Here is a 12140-nt window from a genome sequence, read left to right as displayed (position 1 = left end):
AAATTTACTTTACGTCATTTGTACATCACCAAATGTGTCTTCAATTTTTCTTGACAACAAAGCAACACGGCAAGTTTTATGTTTTTTTCAAAACCGACAACAACGCCAAACGACGCTTAAGTGATTATGAGGAAATAGAATGAAATTGTTAACTTGATATTTAAAGAATTGAGCAAAAAGTTTTTCTACTCCAACCTTATATTAATGGTTGTTGTCTGATTAGCTGTTTAATGTTTGAATATCAATGCTATTGGTGCAAGTTTTGAATTTCATAATTACTGCTTAGTAATAATATTGGACATCCATTTTATCTATATACATATCTCTGCATAACTCATATTCTAAATAAAAAGACGGAAATAGCCTTTCTTCTTCAGTTCTTCAGAGCTCGAACTCTACAAGGCTTTGTCCTTCATCTTCAAATGTATACTCTCAATATGTATAATTCTGAGGTGAATTTTAAGAAGCCAGTCAGCAAACAACGAATCCATGGGTATCAATTTGAACTTGAGTATCCAGGAAAAAGCAAAATATTTGGTGGAAGAACGGGCTTTTGAACTACCTGCTTTAATAAGAAAGCCTTATATCTTGAAATTATCTTTGTTAAGTGATTACAAGGATATATAAAGCGCCAGACAAGGCCTAAGTGATTACAAGGAAATAGAGGGGAAATGTTAACTTGAGCTTAAATGAATAAGGTTTTTTCTATTATCTACTGCTTAATGTTTGAATAAAAAATGTTATTGGTGCACGGTGTTTTTTTTGACAAGAAACTCACACACCCATCTTTCGACCATATGGGGACTTGAGCCTTGATCTTCTATCAGGGCTAAGGGACGGAACTCCATGTGGACTAACCTGGGCTATAGCCCAGATTCAAAAAATAAAAATTAGTATTATTATTTTCTATTAGCTATGGCTCAGCCCAGCCCAGCCCAAACTGCTTAATCCATAATAAAACATAAATGATATATGGCTCAGTCCAGAAAATAAGCCTACAAACAAATTAGAACTAAAAGATTGAAGAAGATCTAGGGCCTATTTGACATGATGTGGTATTATTTTTGGTATTTTCATCTTTTCTGTTTGAAATTTTTTTTTTTCCAATAAATTCTTTTTCTTTAGCGGGGCATTTTCAAATCCTGACTCCGCCCGTTTTCTACTTTGAAAGGTAAGAAAGTACCACTAAATTACAACATTTGGTGCAAGTTTGAATTAAAAATTTAAGATTAATTTCAGTTACACTCCTTCAGGTTTGGCTAAATATTACATTGAAATAACTTTCAAAAATTATTATCACTCATATCATAAATGTTTGATCCGTTTTTTATTCACACCCTAAACGTTATTTTTAAGTGATGTTATAGCAAACTTTATATGTAAAATGACATTATTACCCTTTTACTTTATGGTATGTGCAAAAAGATTATTTCACGTATAAAATTACTTAATTACCCCCGTAGAACACCAAAATGCCCAAAAATTGAATCCCTCTCTCCTCTCCTCCTATCACTGATTATATATATTCTTCTCTCACCAAGTGTGTGTGTATTTATAGATCGCTTTTCATCTCCATTAGCTCTTAGAAATACAGCAACCAAAGTCAAAGGAAAATGAATGAGGCTAACCAGCTAGGCAGTCGCAACAATACAAATTATTACAAAAACCAGGTGTTGTTGTCTATGACTACAACAGGGTGAGAGGCAGCGTCCATGACAGAGAGAAGAAGACAACATCGCCTCCTAAGAATTGTGATTATATACGTATATATTATACAACATATATATAAGACCTAAATATATATATATATATATATAACCCTAAGTTGTGAGTATCAACGATAGATTTGAACATGTAACCGTGAAACGGAACCTAGATTTAGAAAACCCATTTTTATCAACCACAACCATGAACTCTTCTTTCATCGGCGTCCCTTCCACCATAACCACCACCACGGCCTTGGTTTTTATGTACCATGCCCAGGTGATTAAATTGGGTTGGGAAGCTTATGAATTTGTGCAAAATGGATTGATTCATTGTCTGATACTTGTTTTTGCATTGATTCATTTGATTAAATGAGGGTAAAATGGTTATTTTAGTTCCTTGATATTTTGAAATAAATATGATTAAAAAATTATGGGTAAAAATGTCTTTTTGCACATTTTTTACTGTGTTAATGACGAAAAAATAAAATTGAACCTAAGTGACGGTAATTTTCAAAAGTTAGTTCAATGGAACATTTGACTAAATTCGAAGAGTGTCACTAAAATTAACTCAAAATTTTATTACTTTGTAAAATTACTTAAAATAAGGCCCCATGCTTTGTTCTCCCGCTCTTTCTCTAAGTATGAAATAGGGATTATTAATAAATGAAGTCAAAATCTCATAATTTTTAAAAAATAAAGTTGACCAAAATGCTGACTGTTGATATAGAAAAATATTATTTATTTGCCTAAAGGTACCACTTTTAGGCACATTTTTTTGTGTTACCAAAAACAAAAATGATACATGATAACAAAAAATGATACATGCGTGCATAAAAATGATATTTATTGTCCAAAAGTGGTATCTTATGACAAATAAATAGTATTTTTCTAATTTTAGGTCAATATTTTGATCAATTTCAATTTTTTTTGAAACTATAAGGCTTTGACTTTATCAAATAATAAATAATTCTTATAAAAAAAATAACTCTACAAGTTAACTTTTCCATCTCTACCAGTATACACTTGTTTCAGAGGTTCACTTTATACATATTTACACTTTTTCGTGAAAATAGTAATGGAACTATTATTATTTTCTTCATCACTTTATACAGATTTACACTTTTACATGAAAATACTAACGGGTCGATCTTCTTTTTAGATTTATCTCAAATCTCTATTTCGTAAAAATATTAAAAATTTAGTTTATTTCGAGTCTTTTTCTTTATGCCGTGTAAGCATGATGTTCCATTTTAGAGTGATATATCGCAAATTCGCAAAATGCGATTGATTAAACATGACGTTGAAATCATCACAACGACGGTTTTCCCAATACCGCCTAATGTCCTAGTTGTAAATTTTATTTATATATATGTTGTGAGGATTTAATTTTAATCAATCGCTGCAAAGTGCAAATAAATAAATAAATCACAATATAAAGAGTAAAGTAATAATCACTTGCCACGCAATCATTATACGACGACGTTTTTGTCGCCCCCAAATTTCCATTTATTTCATATTCGCGAAACAGAGAGAATCAGATCACACTATCGTCTATTTCAATCAGCTCCCTTCTGAACGCAACAATCAGCAGAGTGTACGCGGAAAGGTTCTCCATTTCCGATCTACCATCTCTGTTCCTCTTTCTTCTCTTCTCTCTCCATTACACACACTCACACACACATATACAACTGCTATACATATATATATATACACACACAGGTATGTTTAGATCTACCTTGCATTTCTTCTTTCAGTATACTTCCACTTGACTTTTAACTTCTATCGTACTGTCTGAGATAGATAGTTTTTGGTAATCGATCTTCTTCTACAGATCTCTACACCGATCTTGCCGTTGTTTTTAGTTTAATTGATTAGCTCTGCAATTTTGCTTGGATTTTGCTTCCGAATGATTATAGACTTTACAGTTAAGCATTTATTTTAATTATCTGATTAGATTGATATTGTGTGAACAATTGTAGTAGTGCTCCCCTCACTTCCTTTTCTGTTTGGCTTCCAAGAAAATCTAAGACAGGAAAAAGAAAAGAAAAAGAAGAAGAAAAAGAAAAGGTTTATTAATTAGTGCCGCAATTCTGCTTGGATTTAGCTTCCGAATGATTATGGTTAAGCATTTAGTTTAATTTTTCGATTAGATTGATACTGTGTGAACAATTGTATTAGTGATCCACTGTTCCGCTTCACTTCCTTTTCTATTTGTCTTCCGAGAAAATCGAAGACGGAAAAAAAAGAAAAATAAAAATAAAAGGTTTATTAATTAGTTATTGGATTCAGCTTCCAAAGATTATGGTTAAGCATTTAGTTTAATTTTGCAATTAGATTAATACTGTGTGAACAATTGTAGTAGTGATCCACCGTTCTGCTTCACTTCCTTTTCTGTTTGTCTTCCAAGAAAATCGAAGACGAAAAAAAAGAAGAAAAATAAAAGGTTTCGGCGATTCTTTTGTTAATCATCTTTTGGTTTAAAAAATTCTACTCAACTGAGTTCAGTACTTGTTTTAGAATGAGTTAAAATGATCCAAATAATGTGAATTATTCTGTTTGTCTTCCAAGAAAATCGAAGAAGAAAAAGAAAAGGTTTTGGCGATTCTTTTCTTATTCCTCTCTTGGTTTACTGAAATTGAAAAAAAATTCAACGAATTGGGTACTTGACTACTTGTTTTAGATCGAGTTAAAAGGTTCAAGATAATTGTAATTTTGAGACTCAAGATATATTATTTTCTTTTGCTTCTCCTACATTCCACACAACCACAAGGAAGATTATTAAGCAGTGTCATCTGTAACTCTTGTGGATCAAAGTGTAGCAGAGTCGTGATGTGCATTGTTACACTAAACAAGCATAGGGTGCTAGTTTTTGGAAATTGATCTTCTACAGATCAATACATAGATCTCGCGGTAGTTTTAGTGTAATTTAATTAGTTATGCGATTTTGCTTGGATTTAGCTTCCGAATTATTATAGTTAAGCATTTTGTTGAATTCTGTGATTAGGTTGATACTATGTGAACAATTGTTGTACTACTTATCAAAAAAAAATTGCAGTACTGATACACTATTCCACTTCACTTCCTTTTTTGTTTGTCTTCCGCGAAAATCGAAAACAGGGAAAAAAATAATGAAAAAAAAAAAAAAAAGTTTTGGGAAATCTTTTGTTTTGGTTTCACTGAAATTTAAAAAAAAAAAAAAAAAAAAAAAAATCAACTTAACTGAATTCGGTACTTATTTTAGACTGAGATAAAAGGATCAGATAATGTGAATTACGAGACTCAAGATATATTTTCTTTTTCTTCTCCTACATTTCCACACAACCACTCAGAAGATTATTAAGCAGTGTGATATCTAATTCTTGCCGATCAAAGTGTAGCAGAGTTGTGATGTGCATTAGTACAGTAAGCATGAACAGGGTGCTTAGTTATATAATGATAAACAATTTTCAATAGTCCAACACATTTGAGATTGTGTTCTATAATACCCTGTTTCCATATTAGGTGTTTTCACCTGCATAATATCCACCTCTTCAGTGTTTAATTGTGCTGTGCGTTTTACTTTCTTTCATTGCTGATCATTATAGAATCTATTGTCATGCTCATGTAGCTATGGGAGTGTTTTTATTGGAATAATATTGTGTAGTAGTTTATGCGATTATCATTTATTGATTCTATAATTCCCTGACAATGGACTTTGTGTTGATGTAATCATTTATTATACTGTGATATGTCACTGTGTATGATATATATGCTGGGACATGGGATTCTTTTTCTATTATGGAGCTGCAGTCAACTGTTTGTCAAGATAAACATGAAAATTTCAGTGATGATTACATTACCGATTGACCATACTCAATATGGTGCCATCCATTATCTTGTTATTGTCAAATTTTCATTTATGCGTCACTAATCATTAAATATCACCATAAGCTGTTTAATTTCTACAATAGTTGATATTCAATACTGAATGATTAAACAATGTGCAAACAAACTTTTTGTGCATTTGGTTTTTTTGCACATATCTATCCATTTTTAATATTTGGTATCATATCAAATTTTAATGCAGCAAAGAGTAAGAATGGAAGGGACAGTGTTCACTCCTGCTTTGGAAGGAATGAAGCACGTCAAATCTGAAGAAGGAGAAATGCTTGCCAAGCCTTTCTTGGATGTCTGTAAGCAGATATTACCTGTTATAGGTATGAAATATTGACTTTTAATCTGGGGAATGAATTAGTTTTAGGCATCCCCATCTTTTACATATAAATTACAGTTCCACTTTGCTTCATAGCTCTTTCATTGTGTTTACATTTTTTTTTTTTATTATTATTATTTTTTTTTTAATCTTTTTCTTTGTACGGTTTCTCATTAATGCTTCCTTCAAATTATAAATATGTGTGTGTGTGTGTATTTTTTAGTTTCGACAATATGACATTATGATTAGTAGTTTCTACAAGTCGTCTTGGGTTGTTAAGTTTTATGATACTATTATATATGAATTGTGAGGCATGAGTTATGATCTTTATAGGTGATTGACATTTTTCCTGCCTTGTCATAGTGTTCCATAAATATCCACTACTATTAGTTTGGTTCACCAAGTTTATAATCTCAATGAGGGGGTCACAATCCTGATTCTAAGTTAATTTTATTAGTCTGATCTGGCAAGTTGCAACTGATGTCAACTTAATTAATGCCCTACCCAAAAAATAGTGCAAGAGACAGTTTAATTAAATGAGATTATATTCTTATAAGCATATTTGTAGATATTGGTGCCAGGAAGTGCATTGGCTACTCTTAAATTAATTTATATATGGTATATTGGGTGAAATTTATCTGATGTTGCTTGATACATCAATTATGTTATGGTTAAATATTCTAAATACATTTTTTTTTAAGGGCAGTACACAATATTGATCACACCTACGTGAGGTGTTGAAGACAAGGACTTGGAGTTTTAGAGCAGCCACTTTGTGTAAAATAAAGGCAAAAGCTAGGTCTGTCTCAAGTCTTTAGTGCAACTGAGTACAGACTGTTATATGTTAATTTCAGCACGTCTGAGGTCACACATACTTATAAGTATTATCGGCAAAAAAGTCGGTTGACCAAAGATAATAAATATGCCAATATATCATTTAACCATGCTTATGATAATTGGTTTTAAACATCAATTCCTTTCAACTCTTTTCAAATCTAATTAAGCATTCAAGATTGATTGAGATGGAAAGTTTGATCCTTGACAAATGGAAAGAAACAAAAAATTTGGACTTTTTTATTTCAATTCTGGATATACGTTACTCTCATGAGAATATCAGTAATATGTAGACACTTGGAATCATCCCAATTGCCCATATTTCTGCTTTGCAAATCTTCTTACAGTGTTTTGCACATACTTAAGTTCGTGTTCTCTGTTGAGCTTATGTCCAGCATTTACCTTTTCATTTGCTTAAATGAAATTCTTTTGACCTTTGACCAGGTCTCGAGGTGCTCCAAGCAGAATTTTATTCTTCCTTATGGACATAGCTTTGAATACTTTTATCCCCCTGTCCACATCCAGTATGTGTGAACTTTCACTTAATGTTTGACACCCCATTTCTTTAATTGTAATCCCTCTATTGTGGCCTTTTGGTGCTTGAATCTGACATGAAAGAGGGGTAGAGTTATGCAGAGATTGCCAAATTCTGCCTGATTGCACAATCCAGTTTATGCTTTAATCAATGTTAATATAATTTCTAATCAGTTTTAATATCATTTCTTACTCTGAACTGCACTTTATGATTCAATTCTGAAAATCAGTTCTTTCTAACAAGGGCTGTTGGTCGTTATTATGTCACGGCTAATTTTGAATCTTGTATATGCTTATAATGTTTATGTTGTATGTGGGTGGGTCTTTTTTTTTTTTTTTTTCCTGAATTATGTGGGTGGGTTTTGTGTCTTTGTTTGCGTATAGTGTTTCAGAAGTTGCCTTGGGTCTTTTTTCTTTTTTTTTTCTTGGTTAGGCAAATACTCTCTCACACCTCAACAAATGCCCACTATGGGACTCAAACCCCTCACCTCCCCTTTGTGGGAGGAGAAGTTATACCAGCTGGGATAATGGCCACTGGTTGGGTCTTTTGCCTTTGTTTGCATGTAGCTAGTGTTTCTGAAGTTTCCTTGTTGCAACTTTGGAGAAAGAGATTTGTCTTTTTTATTTATTTTGTCTGCTTGTCCCAAAGTTTCTTATTCAGGTCTTGACATTATTTTTTCAAGTTCAATTGTGTTATGTTTTCAATGACTGTCATTGAAAATATGTATTATTGGTCATCTTTTCTTTCTGTTCTTTGATTTAAAGTAAAAAAATTGTCCCGAAGTTGGTAGTAAATCAGCTCTTTTAATTTTATATATGATATCAGACAAATTTGGAGCTGCCATGGCACTTGTAAAATCTGACATTGGCGGTAATATAACGGTAAGACATTCTTTTTTCCATGTGTTTCAAACATCTCTGTAGTAATATATTTGATTTCCTGAGAATGTGAACTTAGTTTGTTATGAAATTACGTACACCGTTCATTGCTTTAAGTATATAAGAATGACTTGATTAAGATATCTTGGCTTTGAATAGAAAGTCAAATATTGTCTGCTAGGACCGGTTTTCTTCCTCGTTACTCTGTCCTTTTAATTGTTTTTCTTTCTTTTTTTTTGTTGGAGCTGGGAAATGGTCTATCCTGCTCAGATTCACCAAGATCACTTGAAAACATTGTCCTGCTCAGATTCACCAAGACCCCTTGAAAACATAGGTTCCTAACAGAATTTTGTCCATGACAAAATCATAGATGGGTTTCTTTCGACCCACAAAACTGAATTCAAACCAACTTGCAAATTTAAATATTTGTCTAACTGGATCATTGAAGAAAATTTCTGGTCGATACTAACTACTAAGACCTCCTTTCATTTTAGGGTTTGTTAATATTGCATTTTTATGTTGGCTTTCAGTAAATATTTGAAGTGATTGATACTTGTTAAATATGTATATATATATATATATATATATATATATATATTTATATATATATTTGAAGTGATTGATATGTGCACATTTATATACTTCTAGAGATTGGAGAACAAGTATTTGTCCAACCCATCAGAATTCAATCACCTGTATAGTATGGTGCGTGCAGAGGTTGAAGCTAAGACAGCAAAAGCTTCATCCAGTTGCACCAATGGTCTTCTTTGGTTAACAAGGTGAGCAAGAATTTACAGCATGTATTTTATGTCTACTGTTTTGCATGTGTTGATTTTTCTGTTATATGTTTATTCCACTCTCCCTGTGGCTTTGTTGAGTTCATGCATGAGTTTATTTTCTTTGTCAGAATTGAGATTGCCTTCATCAACTTAAGTCTTAAGATATTTCGTGGATTACTTCTTCAGGGCTATGGATTTCTTGGTAGCATTGTTCCGCAACTTATTGGACCATGCAGACTGGACAATGTCACAAGCTTGCACTGATTCCTACAGCAAGACACTAAAGAAATGGCATGGCTGGCTTGCCAGTTCAAGTTTTTCGGTAAACATTTATACCCGCAATATAATTTAGTAGCTGATGATATATTGATATGTGGAGAACACACTGTTTGTGATCCTGCTTCTTTAGTCATTGTGGAGAAACACACCATCATACTCTTTTATGTTGAACTTTCCATACGTGTAATGTTGTATTGTGTCTTCCTATTTAGTCTCATACTCGAAGCATGAATCCGCAGTCACCAAATCTGCACGAGCCAAAATTATTCGATCATTGTAATTTTTGTCCATGTAGAAACTTGGACAGCTTCTATTTATTGTTGGATCTTTAACCCGTAATAACTTGCAAGTTACAGCAGGAGATGGGGTACATATAGATTATAGATATGTGGTTTAACTTTTCCTTTCTGTATTAACCTTTATTAATGCCCCCACATATTCAAATAATTACTAGTGCCAAACTATTGATCATCACGAGTACTCTAACAGACTGCTTGGTCTCAGGTTATAATTCTCTAGTCTTATGTTGTAGGACCTCTTCTTTCCTAAAATGGCTGATAGTTCTTTTTTCAATGAGATCTCTACCATCCACACATGATGAGACTTAATGCGATTTTTCTTCCCACAACGATGGCAATTTCTAATAAACCTTGGAGGAGACAACTTCAGGGATCTCGTTTTCTTTTTTATTATTTTATGCGATCCTTTCCCACAACAATGGCAAGTTCTTATAAACCTAGGAGGAAACAACTTTGGGGATTTCCTTTTGTTTGACAAATCTAGTTTTCCTAGAATGGGCGTTGATGTTAAACACGGCAAGATAAAAGACAGAATTTAGAAATGGCTTTGTTACATAGCTGAGGATTTATATTTGAAACTGTTTTTTACCTATTTGAACTCAAATTACTGCAATCGGTATTATATCTTCTCAACTCTCCTCTCTCAGTTGTTTTCTGGTTCTATGCTTTTTTCTCATCATTAAAGAACCTTTCCTCACATGCCTTTTACCTTGTCATCAACCCAACTAGCATCCTGGTGAATGGTTTAGATTTTTCATTAAACTATGTTGACATAAAAAAGAAGCCTCAATGCTCGAAAATTTAGCATTTAGCATGAAGACCCCTTGTAACTAATTTTCTGTTAAATAGAGGTTGTAAGTTCTTGTGTGTGTGTGTGTTTTTTTTTCTTTCATCTGCGCCTTCATTTATGCTGAATTTATATTACAGTTTGCCATGAAGCTTGCTCCCAATAGAGAGAAGTTCATGGAAGTCATAAAGGGCACAGGTGACATTAACCTTGATATTGAAAATTTCTGCTCAACCTTCTCTCCGCTTCTTGAAGAGAATCACAAGTTCTTGGTAAGATCTCTCACGCATAGGAAGTCTATGTCATATAGTTTACACTTTCTAGTTTTGGTTGAATTTTGAATGTAGTGTATGATCACTGTATGTTGGGCATGTTGTTCAGTTATTTGATTTCATGAAGAATAGTGTTCGATAATTATTTAAAATATGTGCTTTTGTTTTGCAGGCTAGTGTTGGAATGGACGATCTGAAAGCTTCGTAATGGGCTACTGAAGACATAATATTGTGTGTGTGTGTGTGTGTGTTTTATTCCCTTTGAACTGTATTTCTTGACTTGATATAATCGGAACCACATATATCATTGTGTAGCTAAAACAGGAACTGAAAAGAGCACTGTTACATGGCATACTGTAACAACATAGAGGACTGGTCTACATGCGGCGATATGTTAAGAAATAATAATGGTGTAGTCTAATGATTTACGAATGAATAGTGTCTTGAAATATTTATGAACCCAAATTGAATTCACGAGAAGTGCTACTGTTGTTGTTGGTTAGGGCATGATATATAATCCTAGAGTAATGCTATTAGCGCCAAAGAGTTTGAACGAAAAATGGAGCCAAAGACTGAGTCTTCGGTTCTCCATTTCGTTCAAACTGTCAAATAATTTTAATGGCTTGATATGAATTTTAAGTGGTTTTGCGATGTAAGGTTCTGATTGCACCTTTGGTATAATAATGTCAGCATTTTTACCTGTGTGTTATAACAGCTTTCATGTCATCTCTAGAAGTCAAAAGCAAAATCTATTTTTCAGGTTGATACTGCTTCCTGAATCTCCTGAGATTAACCAAGGCGGGCAATCCAAATTCATCAATCCCAAACACCTTACATTGGCAGGTTGAACTTTGGGTGATGGCATTCTAACATCCACAAACTTGATCCGGGATCACTAGACGGCTATTTTATATAGAGCGGAATGTTGGGCGTTAAAAAAGAAACACGAACAATGCATTCATGTTCGTGTTAAAGATGGATGTTAGGAATAATTATAAAAGATTAATAATTAAAGGATTAGGGAGAAATTCGGTGGGTCTATTTGAGAGAGAGAGAACGTACTTCAGGGCAACCATTCTTTGTACAGGATAAAGGTAAAAATGATAACGATGAACATGATGAAGGGACTTTTTGTGGCTTCATTTTTTTGGGATTTTCTGTGCCTTTGTACATATCACAAACTCAAGATATCATCAAAACAAGCAATTGACCTTCCAAATGTTCACAACTAAGTTCAATTTCACTGGCCTTGACCAATGATGATCTCAAGATAGAAGCAACAAAATCACCCGAGAATAACCGGTATACTTCGGGTTTGGTGGCTTTGGGTTTTCACTCTCAAGCCTCATGTCAGAATTTCAAGACTGGTAAAGAAAAAAAAAATCACTCGAGGATAATCTATATATTTTGGTGACTTTGGATCTTAACTCTCAAACATCATGTCAATATTACGAGACTAATAGAGAAAATAAAGAAGAAAAAAGAGATACCACCACCTGAGGATAACAAAATTTATCAACTTCGTCTGAATGTTAGATTGGCAGCCTCTCCATTCAGAGAATCAAGTTTTTGAGCCACT

General features: G+C 33.1%; 1 protein-coding gene across 2 annotated transcripts; it reads left to right on the top strand.

Annotated features, from left to right (window-relative positions):
* The first annotated feature begins 3228 nt into the window (after positions 1–3228).
* Positions 3229–10993, top strand: LOC132306776 (glycolipid transfer protein 1-like). Of its 2 annotated transcripts, none has more exons than XM_059804336.1 (7): positions 3229–3312; positions 5773–5902; positions 8093–8148; positions 8794–8924; positions 9111–9246; positions 10430–10561; positions 10734–10993. In XM_059804336.1, the coding sequence occupies exons 2-7, from the start codon at positions 5785–5787 to the stop codon at positions 10767–10769; spliced, it is 609 nt and encodes a 202-aa protein (XP_059660319.1). In that variant the 5' UTR covers positions 3229–3312; positions 5773–5784; the 3' UTR covers positions 10770–10993. The 2 variants fall into 2 exon arrangements, with proteins under 2 accessions (XP_059660319.1, XP_059660318.1); XM_059804335.1 differs by having other exon boundaries at positions 3249–3425.
* Positions 10994–12140: the final 1147 nt, after the last annotated feature.

This window comes from Cornus florida, unplaced genomic scaffold (genome assembly GCF_030987335.1).
Source record: "Cornus florida cultivar Cherokee Brave unplaced genomic scaffold, ASM3098733v1 CherokeeBrave_3.0.0_Hap2_Chr05, whole genome shotgun sequence".
NCBI classification, from domain to species: domain Eukaryota; kingdom Viridiplantae; phylum Streptophyta; class Magnoliopsida; order Cornales; family Cornaceae; genus Cornus; species Cornus florida.
Note: the sequence above shows the minus strand (reverse complement) of the source record. Positions and strands in the feature narration are given on the sequence as shown.